The 23,913-nt window shown below is 35.8% G+C and overlaps 1 protein-coding gene across 1 annotated transcript in view; it reads right to left on the bottom strand.

Annotated features, from left to right (window-relative positions):
• The window catches only part of LOC121374254 (VWFA and cache domain-containing protein 1-like), a 79,642-nt gene that overhangs the window by 34,705 nt on the left and 21,024 nt on the right, over positions 1–23,913 (bottom strand). The window contains exons 2-5 of the mRNA XM_041501276.1: positions 22,883–22,945; positions 21,944–22,092; positions 13,285–13,391; positions 1,869–2,007 (exon numbers count right to left, since the gene is read on the bottom strand). Of these exons, the coding sequence (XP_041357210.1) occupies positions 1,869–2,007; positions 13,285–13,391; positions 21,944–22,092; positions 22,883–22,945 (458 nt within the window). The remainder of the gene's footprint in view (positions 1–1,868; positions 2,008–13,284; positions 13,392–21,943; positions 22,093–22,882; positions 22,946–23,913) is intronic.

Raw genomic sequence — 23,913 nt, 5'->3', positions numbered from 1 at the left:
TTTTTCCCACCCAAAACCCATCTACAATAATGTTATGAAGTCAGAAGTGCAATATCTGCATTCCAGTGAAATTATGTTGTTTTTTTTGTATGATTTTCTTCAGTCTAGACAGACAAGTGTCACTGATGTCTCCACTTGAGATATGACATGGATATGCCTACAACAAGAACTTTGTACAGAGTTGCCTCTGCTGTTGGCACCATTGATGCGAATGGGTCCCTGCATCATATGCTGGCTGGAAGAGTATTGTTATTGTATCGTGTGCTATGCAGCTGGGAGATATGTTCAGCTTGTTTCCCCTGTAGTTGGAATATATCAAACTGTTCCAAACCAAAGTTCAGATCTAGCTGCACCATTAGACTTACTGTTTATTTTTTGCTGCTTGTTGGTGGTTTTTGATATGGTTTGTTAACTTGGCTTCTTTGCCATCCAAGAAAAAGAACGTCAAAATTTATAGAAACGAACATTTGATTAAAGTTTCAATAATTATTTTGTTTTATTACAAATAAATGCAATACACAAATACATTAACACCAGCAGTCTTGAGTTATTGGAGAGTTTGTAATGCTAGGTCAGACTACCAACTGCCAGCACAAAGTTTGCCAACTTTCTGTTATCACGACTTCTATGACTGTCCAGTTGCTAGTCTGAACGCTCTTACAATTTGATTCTTGTCGTATAACCCATTAGTTGTTAATCTGAGAGCACCCGTCGTAAGTCGGGAGTTTGAGAAATTACAACGCAACCGTCGAGTTGGCCAACTTTCTGCTGGCAGTTGGTAGTTTTATCCTAGCGTAAGGAACACAATAATATCAAATACGGTACTTGAAGTCTTTACATTGGAGAACAATGGCTGGAATTTAGTATTGCCTCTAAACATAATTTTCATCCAGCTCTTGTGGTGTTTTCTTGCTTTAAGCTGACTTTAGCTGTGTGAAAGGCAACCGGCGGACATTAAAATGGATGCAGTCCACATGTTGTCAATATTTTGTCTCTATGTATTTGTGTGTCTGGCAAACATGGGTCAGACTGACCCCCGTATTGTTTCTTACTTGTGAAAGTGCGTGTGTGTGACTGTATGTCTACCAGGAACTGTTTTTCCATGATAAATCTTCTAGATCACTTAAACTGTTACTTTTGTTCATCCTCTCTTCTTGCCTGATTTGTTTGAAGTCTGTTCTTTTCTATTTAATATTTGCGGTATAGCACTCTTTTGGGTTTTGGGTTTTTTCTTCTTCTTTTTTTCAACATAATCCCTTCAAAAAATAGTTTTTATATTGTTTATCATTTCTCTAAAGTTAAAGTCTGTTTTATTTAGTGACACCACTAGAGCACATTGATTTATGTATCATCTGCTATAGGATGTCAAACATTTGGTCATTCTGACACAGTCGTTTCCATAATTGCTTCCTACCATCATTACTCTTGCTTTATATACCTGAAGAAAACTCTGCTCCAAGTGAGTAACTAGTTATATGTGGTTGCTCAATAAAGGTAAAACCGTAAGTTTCTCCTTTCAATTCAGTCTTCCAAGAACTAGTCTGTTTTGTTTAACGACACCACTAGAGTACACTGATTTATTAATCATCGGTTATTGGAAGTCAAACATATGGTAAGTTTGACACAGTCAGAGAGGAAACCTGCTACATTTTTCCCATTAGTAGCAAAGGGTCTTTTAAATGCACCATCCCACAGACAAGATAGCACATATCATGGCCTTTGATTTATCAGTCGTGGAGCACTGGCTGGAATGTAAAACAGCCCAATGGGCCTACCGACGGGGATCGATTCCAAATTGACCTCGCATCCAGCGAGCGTTTTACCACTTGGCTACATCCCGCCCTCTAAGAACTAAAATATTGTCTCACCTGTGTCTCGTGTCATGGACGTTTCGACAGTCATCTGCCCAGTGGAATCCGTTGGCTGGATACTCATTGTGGATCCCTTCCGTCGATATAAAATATTGCCATTTCAGGGTGGGAAAATATCCAACATTGCTTCTCCATACTGAAAAATAAAAACAATTTATTTATGGATACATGTAAATATAGTGCTAAAATTTGCATAACATTAACAGAAGGGAAATTAATGTTGTGTGTGTGTGTGTGTGTGTGTGTGCATGTGTGTGTGTGGAGAGAGAGAGAGAGAGAGAGAGAGAGAGGGGAGAGATTTGAAAACATTATGTAATTACTGACAAGCACCCTCCTTTCCCCCATAACGTTTTGTAACCATGATGAATCCCATGATATAATCGCTGAACAGCACCAAAGGTTCCAAACATGTATATTTTGCTTTATATACTAATAAACCTTTTTTGAATAACACCACTGAGCATATTGATTAATTAATCATCAGCTATTGGATGTCAAACATGTAATGATTGTGACACAGTCATCAAGGGAAACATTCTACATTTCCCCCACAACAGCAGCAAACAATCTTTTATGTGCACTTTTCCAGACAGGACATCACATACCACAGCCTTTGATGTTCCAGTCAGGGGGCAATGGTTGGGACTGGGAAAAAACCAAAAAACCCCCAGAGAATGGGTCAACCAAGGGTGTTTTATCCTGCAACCCAAACACCTCAGTGTGTTTCATCCTACAACCCAAACACCTCAGTGTGTTTTATCCTACAACCCAAACACCTCAGTGTGTTTCATCCTACAACCCAAACACCTCAGTGTGTTTCATCCTACAACCCAAGCACCTCCATCAACCACTTTACCAACTGAGCTACCTGGCCACAGTGGTGCTGTTTACAAACAGATTTGACTGTAAGTTATTATCTGTTGTAAGCTGCTGTAGATGCAGTGGTTTACAAACAGTGGGTGCTGTGCACACAGCCACCTACAAGACTAATGAGTTTCGCTCAGTCTGTGTAGGGTGCACGCACTGGGAACTACATCTGGCACTCATTTCCCCACCACATCTTCAAAGCACCGAGCTTGCTGATAACTTTAAATATTGCTATAAAACATCTACAAAGCCCACACATAAAATATCACATTAGAGCTAAACATTTATCTTAAAGCCCATTAGAAGGATGTTTTAAACACATGTTCATTTTGTTAGACATGTTTTTATTTTTCTGGACTTTTTCTGTCATCATTTGATGAGGATTTCCTGAATTTTATTGAACTAAAATCTGCAAACAAGCATATCCATAGCCACATTTTAAAAACAATTTATTTAGAAAACAGTTATAAATACCTTCAGTTATTTTTATTTAAATTTTAAAAATATTATTAAAATAACAGCTTAAAATTTAATTCTCATGTTATTTTTTAAGCATCATTCATTGGCAAAATTAAAATAATTAGGCAATATCATTGGCAAAAGATCAGCTTTGTAAGCTATGCTCCTAAAATTTAAAAATGACTTATTTGACCAGAATTGGGACAAATCTTTAACATAGCATTATATTCATTAAGGGCTTCACATGCCAATTACTAAGACAGTATATGTATTTGGTAGCAGACTGCTGGGTTTACGAGGGGAAGGTGTGTTAGACCCCACCCACCCCAAGCCACTGCTGCCCGTATCACCACTTACAAAAAAACCTAATCTAGCAGTTCAAGACCACACATATGTAGCTGCTTTTTATTGCTTCTTTCAAAAGGAAATAAATACTCAGTGATACTCCTGCTCAATAAATTCCATGTAACAGTGACACTTGGCCTAATGAATGATAGAAAAAACCTGCTGCCATCATTTGTCTAGTTAGTCTTATCAATTATCAGGGACGGGTCTTTGATATGAAAGCACATGTACATGATGCATATGCAAGTTGTGGAGCACTGGTTGCAATCGAGAGTAACCCTGATGAAGGAAGGAAATTTTTATTTAATGACGCACTCAACACATTTTATTTACGGTTATATGGCATTGGACATATGGTTACGGACCACACAGATATTGAGAGAGGAAACCCGCTGTCGCCACTTCATGGGCTACTCTTTTCGATTAGCAGCAAGGGATTTTTTATATGCACCATCCCATAGACAGGATAGCACATACCATGGCCTTTGATGTACCAGTTGTGGCGCACTGGCTGGAGCGAGAAATAGCCCAACGGGCCCACCGACGGGGATTAATCCTAGACCGACCACGCATCATAACCCTGATGAGCACCAGTCTGGTTTAAAACTAATACCTTATTGGAACTTACACTTCTAAAACCAATGATAATTACAAAATTACTTCTGTTCTGAACAAAAGATCTCAGGTGATGACAGACCTTAGACCCAGTGCAGACATGCTCAAAACTCTGGGGTGTCATTAAACATTCATTCATTGTTTTTGGATCTGAGCAAGAAACATTAAAAAAAAGTTAACTGTTTTGTTTAACCACACCACTAAAGCACACCGAGTACATTGGATGTCAGACATTTAATAACTTTGACATATACATGTAAAGGAAACCAATAACATTTTTTTCATCAGCAGCAAGAAATCTTTTATATGCATTTTCTCTACAGACAGGACAGCACAGCACAGCACACATCTTAACCTTTGATATACCAGTTGTGGGGCACTGGTTGAGATTGGGAAAAAAGAAATGTTGAAAGACAAGACTTTTTTTTCACTCATATATTTTTCAGAAGGCTTACAGTGTATTATACTGTATCAAGATGCTTGTAACCAACTCCCAAGTAAATAGCTGCAAGCTGGTAGACTTTCCGCTTTTTTATATCGCAACAGCTATCAAACATTACATAATTTAATTTACAGGCTCTGTAATAAAAACATGGCCTTTTTTCTCTCCTTTTCTTCCCTGGTGAATTTAGTTTGTTTGATGTAGAGGCAATTAAAATAATAAGCAGAAAATTATGCCTAGATCAAACGAGTTCTTTTTGCATCTTGCATGAAGAAACATCTTGTGAAGAAATTATCATTTGTATTGTGGTTCCCTCTGAAGTCTGTGTAGGTTTCCGCATGTTTATGATACGGGATCTTCAAGATTAGTGACTGTGGTCCACTGCTGCATGCACATTAAACCATGTCTCATGTTCCTCTGGGAAAACTTGACTGCTTCCAAGATGAACGGTATTATGGTGCAATAAAGACACGGCTGTTTGGGCAGCTGAGATGAACACTTAATACCCGGCTATCTCTGGGATCTGCTGTTTGCTGCACACAATATATATATACAGAGTATGTTATTGTCTGCATCAAGCAAGGAGGACCACTTGGTCCTATCATGTTTTTGATTACTGCAGATATGATTACCCATAAAGAATAGAAAAGTGTGAAAACGAAACTGCTGTTCCATCAGAACAAGGTGATAGATTGAAATGCATCCTAGTGTGCATTTCAGATACTTCTTACCAGAGTGAAAAGATAATAAAAGCCATCTAAGAGCAACTATTATGTAATGAATTATCTTGTGAAGAAGTAATCCCCAGACATTAATCCTAACATTAGACAACAATCCTAAATCTTATTTTTCTTTTCTGTTTTTTTTTTTTTTTTTTTTTTTTTTAATCAATATTACATTAATAGCTTTAAGCTTTAATAGCCATACGTGCAGTACTGTAAACCTTGTCATAAGAAGGATCAATTAAAAGAGCTTAAATGTATTTAACTTACATTCCTCAGAAGGAAGGAAGGACATTTTTATTGAACGACGCACTCAACACATATGGTGTCAGAAATATGGTTACGGACAACACAGATATTGAGAGAGGAAACCCACTGTCGCCACTTCATGGGCTACTCTTTTCAATTAGCAGCAAAGTATCTTTTATATGCACCGCCCCATAGACAGGATAGCACATACCATGGCCTTTGATATACCAGTCGTGGTGCATTGGCTGCAGCGAGAAATAGCCCAATAGGCCCAATGGCATGGATCGATCCCAAACCGACCGAGCATCAAGAAAGCGCTTTACAACTGGGTTGTCTCGCCCACTTACATTCCTTAGATGATCAACATACAGAATGAGTATGTAATAAATAAAAGACAACCTAGTATATTGTTTAATCAGCAGGTAGTCTGAATCAAATTGTTACCAACTACAATAAATTACTCTCCTACCTTTAATTACCATTAGATTTTCATTACTTTTTGTTCAAACATAAATCATAAATAAAAACATTAGACTGACATAGATTCCATATACTAAACTGAAACCGTATCACCTATATCGACTTTGTTAAGATCTCATACGACAAAACACATGCAATTTTTCACCATCTGCTATTTTGCTTTCTTGTGGAATACTCTTCAAGAGGGGTGGAAGCCTCCTAAGTATGTGACGTAATTAAATCTGACATCATGATGATTGCATTATATCTTACAAACTGCATATATTTTGTTCTATGCAATCTCAGCGAATTTGGTATCGGTGACATCATTAGTCTTGCATGTGGAATCTGTGTCACTGTGTGGGGTTTTTACAATTTGTGTGTGGATAAAATCTAACGGTAATTAAAGGTAGGTTAGTCAGTTATCTTAGTTGTTAACAATTTGGTTTAGGATTTAGTTACAATTGGTTTAAAGACTTAGTTTGTTTTGTTTAATGACACCACTAGAGTACACTGATTTTATTAATCATCGGCTACTGGATGTCAAAATATTTGGTAATTTTGATTTGTAGGCTTCATAGAAAACCTGCTACATTTTTCTGTTAGCATCAAGGGATCTTTTTATATGCATTTTTCCACATACAACAGCCTTTGAGGGACCAACTGTAGGCAATGATTGGAACAGATCAGAATTGGTCCACCAAGGTTTGATCCTGTGACCAAAGTACCTCAGGCAAGCACTCTACTGACTGAGCTAGATCCCACACCCTTAAAGAATGAAAGAAGAAACCTGCTGCCACAAGATATCTATAACTATCAATACATATTGAGATCTTTTCCAGACAGGGCAGCGCACACAAGTTTGGACACACCAGTTGTAGAATAATACAAGTCATGGAATAATAAACTGTTTACCTTTTCACTGTATATACTATATTTTCAAGAAGGTTATTTGTTCTTTATCATGTCATGAAAAACTGTAGTTTAAATTATTTCCATAACAATAAGGCATATTGTACACATTTTATATAATTTTTTAATTTATTTACGACACTCCAAAGCAGCAATCTCAAGTCTGAAAATGCTACTACATTCAGGGGTTGAAATTGAATTAAACATGATTGATTCAAGTCTAATGTGTGCATATAAATGTAAACTAATTGCTGGTCCAACAGAATGACAGGCAAAAAACATTTCCCAGCCAAAGGTGATGTTGATCAGCAAAAAACCAGATGGGACTGCCATATTTTAACCACTGTGCAAACCACCAAACATGTATGTTGTGGTCTACATCAACAAGCATGTGTAACAACACACATAAAAGACTGTACCACCATGAACACGAGATAAAAAGCCAATTTTATATCACACTGTCATCTAATGTTCCCATCTTGAAAGTACCAGGCTTCCATCAACACAGGCCCGTGTTATCAGAGTGCGTCAAATGCACGTTAGACCCTAGGTGAATCAGATATGTAGCTCTGGTATTAAGGTATGGCCATATTCTTATTTCCTAGCCTTTTCTTTTTGATTCGGTTTTCGCACCAGTAACTTTATGGTATCACAAAATCTCACACCTTTAGCCAGAAGCTTTTGTGAGGATGAAACTATCAAAATGCCAAAAGCCTGGTGCTTTCTGAACCACTAAAGCGTGTTCTATCGAGTGCAATATAAAAATTAACCCTTTGTAAGCCGTGTCTGCTTCGCTGCTTTCTTAGGAGATTCCCTTGCAGATTAGCAACTCGACAATGCCCAAGATGGTGATGAGACTGATTAATGTTTCCTGTTTGCATGGAACATTTTCAGACTTTGGGGTCCTCTTTGATATTTCGTTCAGAAAAAAAAAATACAAACACAAAACCCCCACCAGCCTGAACAAACAATGAATAATGCATATGTTCAGACTTAATATTTACAAGCTCCAGGGAAACTTGACTTTTAGCAAAAATATCTTATGATCTTAAAAGCTGACAAAACAAAAACACTAAAAACAAAATGTGAATAAATGATATAAAATTCCTCCCTGAGCAAATAAACTTTGTAGTATACTGTAAAAACGAACAGTAAAATAAATCAGATGAGACATCTCCATTTGGAAATTTTGTAGCAGGAGAGTGCTAGACTGATAATAATTCCAGGCAAAACTTTAATATAAAGAGAGGAAGTTCAACCATGAGAAAAATAGTCATGGTAACAATAATGAAGCACAGTCAAAAAGGTTAGTGCAGAAACACTCCCCACTTTCAATTTTGGGACAAGTATGAGGCACATGCTCATGTGTTTCAGCTGCTTTGCCCAGTATTTGAAAACACATAAAATTACATACACTGCACATGAAGAACCTCAAGGATTTCCACAGCAGCACTCAGTCTTTTAGCTCTGGAAACCCATCATTTGATGGGGAAACCCAACTCAATGCCCATCAAATTTAACATCATTTTATATAAACTTGGGAATTTTTATTCAACATCCAAAACATGGAATGAGGTTAACGTTCTTTTAACTCCAAGGAAATACAAAAAGTATAACTTTTTAAACTTTAAAATGTGGAATTTTTCATACAAATTTCAATCGAAAAATGATATCGTGAAAAATATAGATGTTGAGATTAATGTTCTTTCCGCATTAAAAGTCAAACACTGATTATAGCGTGGCATGTAACATGATTACATTAATCATCAATGTTACTTTTAATTCAATTTACTTTCTTCTACCACAACTGATCAAAGGTATATCAAAGGCTGTGGTATGTGCTTTCCTGTCTGTGTGAAAGTGCATATAAAATATCCCTTGCTACTAATTGAAAAATGTAGCAGGTTTCCTCTGATGACTATTATGTGTCACAATTACCATACATTTGACATCTAATAGCCGATGATTATAAAATCAATGTGCTCTAGTGATGTTGTTAAACAAAACAAACTTTATTTTTACTTTCTTCTACATTTTTAATGTTTGATTTTGAAACATTTATTTCAATAACACACACACACATATATATATATATATATATATATATATATATATATATATATATATATATATATATATATATATATATATATATTCAACAATTCTTCTGCAAAACTTCTGTTGTAAATACTACAAACACAATTCAATAATAGGATCAAACAAAGTTTTATACAAAATGGCATCAAATTCCTGTACATGTGTTGTGAATAGCGTTCTGCAGAAACCACTTTTATTCACCTCTAGCTACTGTTATGATTTATTATGCCTTCCAGATCACATGCTGAATGAATTTTTAAAAGGTCACAGGTCATTTCATGGATGGAGGGCTGCAAGGAACAAAGCTCTTCTTACAGGGAAAGAGTAAAGGCCACAGAATGGATCCAGACAGAGCTAAATGTATCAAAATGTGGAAATTGAACTCTCAAACTGTTTGGGGACAGCAGATAAAAACAGTAAAAGCTTGGCGGGCTGCACCTGCAATAACACGCCTAGAAAACACAGCCAGGCTCAGCCCACCACTCTTATTAGAGTTGGCCACAACAGCCATTTATCATACAATACAAGGAGGAGAGGCATACATTTTGTTGTTAACCATATGGTTTAATGTTTATAGAACTTTACATAATAATTATATTATTTCATACTATCTTTTTATTAGTACTTAATATGGATTGCAAAAGGTGCAAAATTTTGTGGCTTGTGAAACTGACACTGATGAATTTCTAATACTGCAACTTGAATTCAATAATAAGAACATAAAATAAACTGAATAAATAAATAATAAATAAATAAATAAATAGATAAAGAAAAAAAAGAAATGATTCTGGATTTATATTTTTTGTTCTTATAATAATCGAGAACTATTGTGTCCTTCTAATACATTCTTGTGGTTTGTGAAACTGACACTGATGAATTTCTAATACTGCAACTTGTGTTCAACAATAAGAACATAACCAGGTAAAATAAACTGAATAAATAAATAGAGAAAATGATTCTGCATTTATGTTGTTTTGTTCTTATAATAATTGGGAACTATTCAGTGTCTTTTTAACTGACCTTGTTCAATGTTTGTACTATTGGATGTGTAGTATTATGTTTGTTATATTACAGTTCACGGATAATAAATTAAATATCACACTGGTGTAAATGGTAGGGGTGTGGGGTGGAAGGAAACACTAAAACGCAAGTTGCAAGTCTACTCAGGTAGCTGTGACTAGCTAGGGTTTGCAAGGAGCAGGGGTTGGGAAGGGTTGCGGGGGGAAAGGGTTGGGGGAGGAGGGGGGAAGAGGAGGGGAGAGGAGGAGGGGGAGGAAGGGGGGGGGGATCAAACCTCAAAAGCCATGTTGCAAGTCTACCCAGGCAGCTGTGACCAGCCACAAAAGTATTTTTCATCATCACTGTAACTGTTGATGAGGAAAGAAGAAATAAAACCTCCTTATTGATCAGTTTCACAGACGTGTACCATCACTGGCCCGTCTGCAAATATTCTCCTGCAAAGAACCATCATAAAACAGCTGGAAATAAATCTCTGATGGTGATAAGTTGAAAAGCAGTGACCTGTGTATGTTGTGTGCCAGCATTTTTACTGTGTGCTGTTTGTTCGCAAGCGGGAGAACTACCAAGCAGACAAAAGCAGCACAACCCATCAAGAAAGTCCAACTTCTTATGCATAGAGCTTTTTGTTTGTTGTTGGAGGTGATGATGTTAATAAATATATTAAATCATTGATGCAATGTGAATAGTGGGCTCAGCTATTATTGTTGGTTAAAAAAAAGAAGTTATTTTAATAAAGTGGTTAATATTACTATATTCTTACACACCCATTGGTGAGAACATCATTTGTTATTTTTGTTAACACATACTATAAACACATACATGTGTGATAACAATTTGAAAGACAATTTAACTCGCTTTTACTCGTTAGTTAAAAAGTTTGTTTTGTTTAATGACACCACTAGAGCAATTGATTTATTAATCATCGGCTACTGGATGTCAAACATTTGGTAATTTAACATAGTCTTAGAGAGAAAATCCGCTATATTTTTCTATTAGCAGCAAGGGATTTTTTATATGCACCATACCAGACAGGATAGCACATGCCACGGCCTTTGATATACCAGTCGTGGTCCACTGGCTGGAACGAGAAATAGTCCAATGGGCCCACTGACAGGGATCGATCCCAGACTTGTGTAGTATTCTCTATATATCGGATGATAAAAAGGTTTTATTATAAGGTACCAAAATTATACAAGTCCAAAACATTAATTGTATCCATGTTACAAAGAAAATATACATCTATACACAACACCTGCAACTAAAAAAATGTCCACAACATTGGGGCTGGGGGATCGAATTAGTTCACAGCAAAAAAGTGCCGCAGAAAATTAAATACTCTGCAGCAATTTCCACGGCATTGCTGATTGCCGTGGACAATTGCAGGGTTTGTATACAATGGAACACATGTGAAGCACACCCCAGTTACAATATTATTTCTGATGACTCTTTTTTCTTTTCTTTTTCTTTTCTCAACTATCATGAATTTAACACTCTTACAGCTACACTGCATAGCAAACATGTTGTTATATAATAATTCTGATTAGTGACAGTTGGTAATGAGTTGAAAATTGAGTAGCGCCTATTGTTTAATGTTTTAGAATTGCGTGACAATCTCTGAAATTTTCTTAGCAATTCGCGACACAATACTGAACAAAAAGTGTTCCCTACTGCATTACTTTTATCTTTCTTTTTTTAAATAACGTTTGAAAGAAAAATTTAGTTACCATTACTAAGGTTGGAAATAAATAAGTAATAAATAAATGCCTATTCACCACCCAACTACAATAATCATGTTAGATTGTATCTTGGGAATTTGTTTTTTAAGGGTAGAGGGTGGGTTTTTTTTAGAGGATTGTGAAGGTTTTGGGGCAATGGTGTGCTTTGTATTAAAGGATGGCTCGAATTAAACATATTCTTTTCCCAGTAACATGGACTGGAAACTTTTAAATAAATCTTACTCAAGACATCTAAAAATTAAAACGAGTACATGTGATCATAAACCAAACTTCCTCTATGGCTGAACATTTGTTTTGTATTCATGTATAATTGAGAACGTCTTTGCCCTCACTAAACAACGCATGCAGTCAGCAAGCAGAATACCAAGTTGGCAAAGAACAACAGTATAACAGCACAGGGGAGAAAGCTTAAAGCGTCAGATAAAAGAACGAAGGGTCAGGCAATATCAGCCTGTTGAGAGATTTACAGCCGCAGATCTTCCCCAACACAAATACACTGCAGCAGAGTACTTCTCAGGCTGTCACAATAAAAGGCAACTCGAGAGCAATTTTTACCTTCCATGCACTTTCCAATTTAATATTGTTGCCTGATCTAGTGCCAAGTTCTAGCCCAGGTAAATAAACAAATAAAGAGCAACAGCCCAAATTAAAATCTCCAAAGAGATGCGACAAGGCTGGGCCAAGGGCTCTGCTATGTCTAAGCCTGGTAAACATTGACACAGACATTGAAACTGGGCAAGCCTTTTCACAAGGCAAACAATTGTAACTGACTTAATAAGAAATATGTTACTCTTCGCTAAGGACGGATATTAAAATTTCCACACACGGACTCGACAACCTTTTTACAAAACTTGCAATATATTACATATTATTTTGTCTGATGAAAAGGATCAGGTTCCAATGCGATGTTGACCAACGTTCAGGTGTTTGTTAATGTTATTACAGGTATTATAATAAGTAGATCTTTCTCAAAATTCAAGTGCTTGCTCCTTTTTTTTCAACATTACTGTATACATGTATTATGTTGAAGAAAAAAAATAATGTAAGGGATAAGGGACAATGTTACTCCATTAAATATGGAATGTTATTTAGCTGTGGGTCAACACAGAGAACCACCCTCAAGACGTAAATCTCCAATAAGCAACCACCTGTCTAAATATTAGAACATACATGTGGTGCATCAAGGAAATAATAATCATTTATGTTTGTTCTGTTTATTAACACCATTAGGCATACTGATTTATTAATCACTGATCATTTATATGTACTTTCCCAAGCAGGACAGCACATACCATGGCCTTTGAATGAATGAATGAATGAATGAATGAATGGATGGTTTAACAGTTTGTGTTTTGATTCTGTACACAATATGATTTCATTTGGGCTCCTGTACATTAATATCTCTAATTTCTAAAATATTTACTATATAAAAAACATTTATACAATGCCTCAAGGACTTTCACTTTATGCCAACATTAAGACAGTCTTACCTTCAGTGAGATTACGACCCGGATTAAAAGATCCTTCAGGAACACTTGGAGGTATGAGATCACAGCTGGTCTGTCTAGCAACCTTACATCCAAACTTACTTTCAGATCTGAAAAATAGTCAAACCTTATTGTACATGGTTTTATCTAGGAACAGCCCCCCCCCCCCCCCCCCCCCCCCCCCCCCCCCAAAAGGAGAACATTTTTGTAATTATTCATCTGAAATATAAGGCTATATTATAAATACAGAAACTTTTACTGTACACAATCGGTAAGGTTCAGCAACAACAATATTGAAAGTAAATTGTTATACCAATGAGTGAGTGTAACGTCATTTTATTACATCAGGGTTTTATTTCTAAAATCTGACTTGACACCCATGGCTTTGACTTTTAGCATTGTTTTACAAAAAATTGGGAATTTTCAGTTTCATTTCAGCTAAGTTGGAATTTAAAAGAGTAATACTAAAAAAATTTGTCTTTATATACTACTCAAAAGAATTTAAGGGTCAGACGATATTTTCGACATTATTTTCTGAATGTCAATTATATTAGCTAGACCATAATGTCACGCATGGTATTGTTCCATTTTGACGAAAGTGGGTCTAAGCAACCCATAAATGAATTAAAATCCACTGTCATTGACACTGTCGACTAGTTCTAATGGTGAAAACATATTTACATTTGCACGTAAATTAGGGCGAAAGCGAAAGGTCTGCTAAGTGCCCATAACTTGCTTTTTCACAAAGTGCTTCATTTGCACACTTTGCATGTGTATTCCATGTTCCCAATGCTGAATTTCCGTATAATTGGAGCTTGCGTTCGTGTACGGTGCACACTCCAAATTCGACAATGGTACGACGTCAACTGACTATCGAAGATCGAGGAAGGACTATTGCTTGGCTTCAGGATGGCAATACGCAAAGAAATGTTGCTCTGAGACTTGGTGTCAGTCAGAGTGTCGTTGGCCGACTGTGGCAATGGTACCAAGCAACGAATTCTGTTCGAAATCGTCCACGTTCGGGAAGACCCCGAAGCACTACAAATAGAGAGGACCGCTACATCACCAATATGGCTCTACGTCAACGCATAACCACTGCACGCCGATTACGTGACAATCTGCGGACTGCGACTGGAACTCGAGTGTCTGATCAAACCATACGCAATCGTCTGAGAGCCAATAATCTACGCTGCCGTCGCCAGGCTGTTCGACCACCACTCCTACCACGTCACAGAACGGCCAGACGTCACTGGTGCACACTTCATCTGCGGTGGCAACGTGTTCAGTGGGGTCGAGTGATGTTCACTGATGAGTCCAGGTTTAGTCTGCAATTCAACGACGGTCGGGTTCGTGTCTACAGATGTCCTGGGGAGCGGTTCGCTGACGTTAACGTTAGACAACGTCACCGGTTCGGTGGTGGCAGCGTCATGGTGTGGGGCGGCATCTCTATCCACCACAGGACCCCCCTCTATGTGGTGGATGGCAATCTGAATGGAATCCGCTATCTGAATGAGATTATCCGGCCGTTGGTTCTCCCAGGCCTTCAGCAGATTGGTGGCGGGGCAGTTCTGCAGGATGACAATGCCAGACCCCACCGCGCCAGGGTGGTAACGGACTTTCTCAGACAACAAGGTATCGCCAGGATGGATTGGCCAGCATATTCGCCTGACTTGGCCCCAATAGAGCACGCCTGGGACGAATTAGGCAGGAGAGTTCGGGATAACCATGCCCCTCCGGCCAACCTTCATGATCTGGGTCAACTTCTCATGGCAGAGTGGCATGCCATTCCCCAAGAGTTCTTCAGACGTCTGATCAACAGCATGAGGCAACGATGTGTCGAGTGTATTCGCGCCAGGGATGGATTCACACACTATTAAACGAATGTTCTAATGTGTAAAATCCATGTTTGACAACCTTTAACTTTGACAGCATGTCATGTGACTTTCTTATATACAGTGACGTTTATTTGTGGGTTTTTGTAAATATGGAACAATAAATTAAATTTTTGGTGTAGTTTACATCATCAATCTAATACACTCTGAAACTTATTTGGTTATAAATTTTTGACCCTTAAATTCTTTTGAGTAGTATATAATAATAAAAATGGGAATTATTGACGTTCAGATTAGGAATGTTTTATTCCAAAACTGGGAATGAAAAACTAATAAAACCCTGTACATACCCATTTAATCTTACTTTAGTACTAGAGACCATGACATCAAGGACTGAACCTTTTAGTGATGTCAAACTAATAGTGGCGCACAGTGTGCTGTGATGTCCACAACATAATTAAATTGAAGGCATGTCACACATTGTCATGCTAAGTAAGGGTTAACCAATTTTTTTTTTTTTAATCATTAATTTAATTACTATCTAAAGTAACATTGACAAAAATATATGTATATTCAAGAAATAAAAGCATACAGTCAAAGCACGTACATGTTTTGTAATAATAAGTGTGTAAATCATAAAAATTGGGGCGTTTGTCATTTGTTTTAATAGCAGTTTTATGCATGGAGAATAAACCAGGCACAAAGGTCTCTCCACCTTTTACAGTGACTTTTAAACTTCTAATGTGCCTGACACACCCACATCTATCAGGTGCACTGGTTAAACGGTTCACTTTTACAAACACATATTTACCTGTAGCTGGTTTAGGACACTGAGTGCTGGTGATCAGTTTAGTATACATCACACAGAACTGATCGCAGGGCTCGAATTTAACAATGGCCATGCAGTAACTTGCCATAATGCCCTATCATATGCCTCAATGCCCTAGTCTAAATGCCTTCAAAATTAAACAGTCTCACAGCCATAATGCCCAGGCCTTATTTTGCATGGTATTAACTGGTCACTGAACTCAAATACGACTCCTGAAAGTTGTTTTATTATGAAAATATGAAACCGTTCACAATTTATTTTGAATGTGTGCTGTTGTCTTATATTAATTCACAAGTTTGTTAAATTTTGCCTTGTTGGCCTGCTTTTCAGCTGTAATGCCCTAAAACAATCTCCATTGGTCTGGGCCAAATGGCTTTGTCCTCTAACTTGCCAAATTAAAGGCCTGCCATCGTAAGCATCAACGACCATTTGCTCTACTGAAAACAGTTTAGTTTAACACTTAGTATGTTTATATCAATAACAACTGATATAACAATGATACTGATTATCAATTAAATCTACAATGTGTTTGGGAAATTTAAATCGTCACCATTGCCACCATACTGAATGCTTTGGCGTGTTGTGTTGCTGTCAAATGGTATTTGATCATGAAGCCAGTGCACCATGACTGGTATATCAAAGGCTGTGGTATGTGTTATCCTGTTTGTGGGATGATGCATGTTAAATATCCCTTGCTATACTAATGGAACACATCAGCTAATATTCAGGAGTAGGCTATGTGATGGCAGCAAGTTTCTCCTTCAGTAAGAACTCAATAACTGTCGTGGATAAACAGCATGTTTAAACAAGTTGATTTCAACTTATTTGCATGCTTATATCCAATTAAAAGTTCAAGCATGCAATCTTGGGCATACACTTCAGCTATTTCGTTTGTCTGAGCAGGGCACCATTCCATTAATATTAGCACTAAGATCACCTTACTGTATATTGCCGTGTATTAGCCGACTCCTTGTATATAAGCCGACCTCTTAGTTTGACCCTAAATATCAAGTACAAAATCATCGGCCTCGTGTATAAGTCGAAGTCATCTTTTGTCCAGTTGTATATTGTATTGGTTTCAATAATACTGTCAACAAATAGACTTGTGCTTTTCTTTTTCACTGTATTTTTTTCCCCTTTAATTATTACAGACACGGTAATCGTTATCGCAATGCTATCGTCTTCCATGCCATGCAAAAATAATTTAGCACCGATAAATCATAACAGGAAAATAAACAATTCAAGCTGTAACAACATATCATTGCACTTAAGTAATTAAATTATTCACTGGACAGCAAATAATAAACTCATTAAGGCATGTTTAATCCATTTTCCCCTCCACACAGAAAAACAATTCTGTGGTCCATGGCTGTTGTTTACACAAAATTGTGTAATCCAATCAAATAAGAGCTTACAAAATGATATAGACAGAGGTGTCAAACAAAGATGGCGGAACACGTTTTTACCATTGAAATGACAATAAAACAAGTAATTTTTATTATTATTTATCAAACTATTAATGCATTCAAGAACAAAAAACTACATAATATTGCATGACGGGGTGTATTATTTATATTGTGCACAAATTATTGTTACATAAGCTGTGAAAGGCTCTAAGGGTCTGATCAAAATTTGTAAGTCTGGGTCGGGAATGTTTTCGATCGGAATTTTATGAACTAATTTGTTGCCTCCGTGTATAAGTCGACACTCTTCTTTTGGAAAGTATTTCTAGACTTCAAAAGTCGGCTAATACACGGCAATATACGGTAAGTGCATTATGTAGTTGTATACTTAAGGTAATCTTAGTGCTAAGATCGTTTCATGGAATGGGGTCCAAGACAGTGGGTAGATGGTTAATGAGAGGCAAGTCATATAGTGGTCATACATGAAACCCACCAAGTCATTCAAATTTAATGTGGGTGCAAGCCAGTACTAATGTAATGTTTTCTGCACTGCAGCACTGAGGCTGGTCCGGAAAAGTGCTTGAATCTTAATTTAATACAAACACGACAATAAATTACCATTGCATGTTTCTTCTTTATAGTTCTATTTTTCATTATGTTGTAATTACCATATTTCCGATACATAATAAAAATAGCCAATAATTGAAGAGTGTACAGCAAAATCACCAGGCCATAAAACCATAAATGCAGAGATACTCGGCAAACACCTGATGTTATCTTACATAATGGCATAAAATTAGAGGAATTACATTGTGTGTGTGTAATTATCCATGCAAGGAAATGATGGCAATTTTACACAATAAAAGCAAGTTCAATAAATGTCAAACCGCCCTGTACCCACAACAGAATGGATACATTGTTTGAAGAGCATCTACTCAATGTATCTTGTACATAAACTTCAGACAGAGGTTTGTCAAAATTGTAGGTTAGATGTCTCATTATGTTCGAGTCACGCTATCTTGGGTGATGTAATCATCCCCAATTTCAGACCAAAATTTAACACCAAATGAATCAACATTTAAAGTGCAACCTTTTCATATCAGTGATTATGTATAATACTTTTATTGTTCGCATCATTAACAAGGGCCATAAGTTTATAAATGTTTGTAATTATGAGTCAGTCGGGTTAGTCAAACTTGAAACAGGCGTGCAGAAAGTACTCAACCACTCGCCAAATGCGAGTAAAAATTCTGACGGATGAGTTAAAAAATGCAAGTACCAGTCCAACGGGTGATCTGTCATTTTCATTTTGTTTGTCACATGATGTTGATCACTTACCAGGTGTTCTTATTGATATTTTGTCAATATATTCATACATGTATGATTTGAAGTGAAGACATTGTATATTATAATATTATTAATAATATATTATTCTAAAGACTGGCGGAATAAAGTAGTGTTGGAAATTGAATAAAACTGATTTTCGTCGATTATTTCGTTCATACTAAAGTGACATGTAAATATTTGTAAATATCTATTTAATAATACTCTACCTAATTTAGCATTCACTTGTTTGGACTCTCATTGATGTACAAGGTAGTGTTTACTCTTGAAATTAAAAGAAATATGTCAGTAAACAGGTGATTTGTGCACTTTATTGGAACAGACTATAACACATTTTGATCGATGTGTCAATTTCATTTACCCTTAAACAAAGTTTTAATTTAAAACTGCAAGTTAACTGAGTATTTTGAATTGCAGCAGAAATTAATTATTATCAGCATATTTAGTGCATATAAATTCAATATAAGTACATTAGAAAGTTCACAATCTTGCAACCACTTAAAGGTGCTATATCATAGTTAAATATATGTGAGCATCTGTTTGTGATAAAGATTTTCCAATAAAAATGTATGGGCATATAGTTGAAGGTGTTATCTTTAAATTTTAAAGCAAAATTTAATTTAAAATAATTATTTGCATTAGCTGTCATTATGCAACTTGGAGATAGCTCCTTTAATACATAGCACCTTTAATACCGGTATAATATAGCACATACTCTAATGGTTCTTGACAGTTTTTCTCAAAAAGTTACTTAGAAATGTCTACAAATATTTTGTTTTAGAAAGGGAAAGGGGTAAACCGTCATCAGAGATGATCCCTCACATATTGCAACAGCAATGAAATTGACACACGTCTATCAAAATTTGTTATAGTCTGTTCCAATAAAGTGCACAAATCACCGGTTTACTGACATCTTTCTTTTAATTTCAAGAGTAAACACCACCGTGTACATCAATCAGAGCCGAAACAAGTATATTCTAAATTAGATAGAGTATCATAAAATAGATTTACAAAATATTTACCTGTCAGTTTAATATGAAAGACATAATTGACGAAAATCAGTTTTATTCTATATCCGACACTACTATAGTAGAAATTATTGTGGGCTAGTAAATTTTAGTTGGTTTTAGTCTGGCAGGCTAGTGAAATACGTTCCATTTCTGCACCCCTGTTGAAAGGCACAGCAATTTGTAACACACCAGCACATAGTTTAGCTATCAGTTACTAGTCATCTCACCTAGCTCTAAAGGAGAGAAAAAAACTGCTGCTGCCACATAAGTTACTCTTATTATTACATGACTTTTTATCCTGCAATCACTATTTGCATTAAAGCCGCACACCCTAGTTCCATCCAGCGAAAATAAATTATAATTTGGTTAATCTATAAACCTGTAACACACTTAGATCACGTTTTTATCAAATGGAGTGAAAAAGCAGGTTTTATATCGATAAATACCATGGGAATCCCCATGTCCCAATTGCTTGAAATAATTTTGAAAGTTAGTATTCTGATGTCACCGGTAGATGTCGCTCGAAGCACAACAATGTCTACGTCACCACAAATTTCACAGACTTGGGGTGCATTCGTTTCACCTCTCCTGGACATGTTCCAACTGTTCTGTCCTGGTTGTATCTCCTCTCCAGATATCGTAAGACTTAGCAAAATTATTGGTTTTAAGGGTTTGTAACGTTTTGTATCATATCCAGACACTTACTTGTTTGAACTTTATTGTTACTGAAAATGTTCACGAACTGTGAAGAAAAATCTCACAAATGAACACAAACAAATCGGATGTTGATTGCGCGAACCGTGCACGAGAAAACAAACCGAACCAAAATGATAACGGTCACGTGATATACCAACGTCTGTGACATTGAAATGGAAATATCCCCTCTAAAAATAGATTGGACCTCGCTTGCTTAACGGGTTTTTCTCGACAGAACGTCTCGTGAAAAAATGCAAAAAATGCATTTCGTGGTTTTACAAACATCAGGATTACCAAAATGTAAGTAAAGTGCAATTTTATTTGTGAAAAATGGGGTTTAATAGCGAAAAACAACGCCGTAATGGTTAACAAATAGCCGTAACTAGGGTGTGTCCCTTTAACCAATTCTGGTAACCATTTAAAGCAAATGAACAAACTCCTACAAGCAGTTTATCTCGTCACATGACTCGACTTGTTTGCTTTGACTCGAAGTTTCACATGCATATTCTTTACATTGTTTATTTCAATAATGTATATGAAAATAAAGTTTTATGTTGAGATAAATATAAATATTTATGAAATATGAATTTTAAAACTATATTTGATGTGACAAATATAACATGTCACAAGAATAAAGTAATGAATTTTGTATGATGTCATACTGCAAAAACCATACTTGTATACTTTGAGCATATTGAAAATTAAGAATAAAATCACTCTCCTTGTTGAACTGAAGGATAAAAATAATAGCAGGCTAATGGCATTGGTTATTGGCTTTATCCCATTCCCCATTCTTACTGTCAGAGGTAAAGCTGATAACCTATATCATTAACCTGTTATTCACCATATATTCTTATACCAAACAGCACATACCACAACATTGGATGGAATGAAATAAATTCAGATGGGTCAGATCTGTGGACAATGACACTTTTAAGTGGCATAAAGATCTATTCTGGATAGGGGTTAAGATTGAAAATAATCTTAGACACTGAGGGGACTATAACAAATGTTGTTTCAAGTAAAGGGCTTACTGTAACAAAAATAAATCGGGTGCACTGCAGTAGAGATCAGCTTATTGGTTGTAGTGTGGATTGGGGGGTGGGTGGGTTGGTGGGCTGGGGTTACAAAAACTTGAAGTACCAACACAGGGCTTCTAGATTATGATAGCCCCACTCACATGGCTAGTGATATTCAAGGTTGGGCTAATAAATAACTATTATCATGCCCAACAGCTAGTGAAAAAAGAAGTCAAATGTTGCAGTTGTCTATTTTGTAAATATGATTATCCTGCCCCCACCCCAACCCCCCAATGTTAGTGTTTTACAGCTGTATATCTTTAGGTGACATATCTGATTATTACTATTATTTAGTAAAATTGTATTAAGTTGAAGTAAAGTAAGATAGTGAATTTTTAATCATGGCTAGTAAATTTTTATAATCACAGATTCCATGGCTAGTGGATTTTATAAAAATTCTAAAAGCCTTACCATGGTCTGGACTGTGTTCTAAGAATATTCCAAGTTTTCATAATAAAAAGTTACTTACTTGAAATCACTATATGGAATACTGCAGCAGTCGAGTCTTTGGTTTCTACGTTGCTTCACAAGAAATTTATACAAATTTTCCACTGTTATTTTATTTGTTCGTAAAACTTGTAAATAACTCTTAAATCGAAGGCGCAATCTTTCAGTTATCTGCAAAGAAAAAGAAACCATTTTAATTGTACAGGCTTAATGCACGAACAAGGTCTTGTTTCAGGTTTTAAATGGTTATTTCCTCATTAATATAGCAAATTTGAAAATTAAAAGAAACATATCTTTACCGGAAATTGAATTTAGGTATTGATTTTTTAACTTGAATTTGTCAAATTTGTAAGCCCAACTAATATCTGTTATTTACAAAAATACTACAAAGCAAAAAGTTACACACAAAACAAACCCACTGCAAAAGATCCATTCTCACTTATTACATTTGCTAAAATCAAACATGACAAAATTTTTACCATAAAACATATATGTATATCTACCTCCAACTAAATGTACTGATAGTTATCAAGATGGTAAGTAGAATATCCCATATAGTTCTTAATTATCAAAATAACATATTATACACAAGTGTTTTTTAATCTAAAAAATATCAACCAAGTTAATCAGAATTTGTTAAGACTCTGTAAAAATTCTATTTATCCTATAATTTTTAAAAAATTACATTTTAATTGAATATTTAGTAGATCAGTGTTAAAGTTGCCTCCATCGGTAATACGACGTCATCACAATTTACACAAATGAAGTTTGACTTCACACACTTTAAGTAAAGTTTAACTAAATCTTATGCTAAGTTTAACTGGTCTTGTTGGCTTGTAAACAAATGACCCATTGACAGCAAAACATTACTGACTTAATGCCAAATATCAAATGGGTTTATGACATGGATATTATGGTTAAGTTATAGGATAAAGGATTATATAATTCTATATGTACTCACTTGTTCTAGACGCTCCTTCTCTCTTGATGCTCTACTGCTATATGGTAGTGAATCAAAGATGGCCTGCAAGAACATCAAATAAAAAAAACTTTAGCTTTCTAATTTTTTTTTTTTTTTTTTTTTTTTAAAGAACCAAATATCATTACTTCGTTCAAAAGGTTATCTATAAGTACTGATTTATTACTCTGGGCATATTACATGTATTTCACAACTCAAAGAGATGACCTCTCCACATAATTATGCATGTACCAGGCTAACACACTGGTAAATGTTAATCTGCATGTTGATAGAGATTCCAGTGTAATTGTATTAACTGGTATTTATGAGTAAATAATTTGGAATTAAACCAGTACATATATTGTTTTATACAGATATGCTCTGGATATTTCAATGTACAATATTTTGTTCAACGTTACTTTGGACTATGCATACTAGTAACAGATAGAAACAGCAATCTCATATCTTATGTATACATTATGCTTTAAACTTCTTTTTTAAATCTCAACTGACTTAATTATTTCTTCTTTTAAATTTCTAAAATGTACACAAACATATCTTATAAAATGTAGGCAGTTTGCTTAGTATTCATTAGTTATATAGTAAATATTTTACATGGTGATCTATTCAGAAAAAGTATGCATTATGTACAGAATTCTCAAATCATATAAAATAAAATAAAAAAATTTTTTGGATACAACACCGATTCTGTATTAAAATATTTACATTTCGTTTTATCTACCCCTCAGCCGCCCCCACCCACCCCTATATCTAGGTTTGTCCAGTATTTGGGTGAATCCAGGCACAACCTTAAATGAGAAGTATTTTTAGCTCTGCCAGTTTTGATTAAGAAAACCAATTTTCCCCCTGGTTTAGTCACCGACCATGATTGTGTAAAACTATGGCAGATCATATTTATTTGTCTGAATCCTGCAGATCATTAAAGAAGTCTCGAGGTTATACTGCCGATATTTTATTGATTTCTCATTTACAAGCTGATGAAAAGATCTAATCTGTCAGACTCACACCCTAGT

This window comes from Gigantopelta aegis, chromosome 6, assembly GCF_016097555.1.
Source record: "Gigantopelta aegis isolate Gae_Host chromosome 6, Gae_host_genome, whole genome shotgun sequence".
Classification (NCBI taxonomy): domain Eukaryota; kingdom Metazoa; phylum Mollusca; class Gastropoda; order Neomphalida; family Peltospiridae; genus Gigantopelta; species Gigantopelta aegis.
Note: the sequence above shows the minus strand (reverse complement) of the source record. Positions and strands in the feature narration are given on the sequence as shown.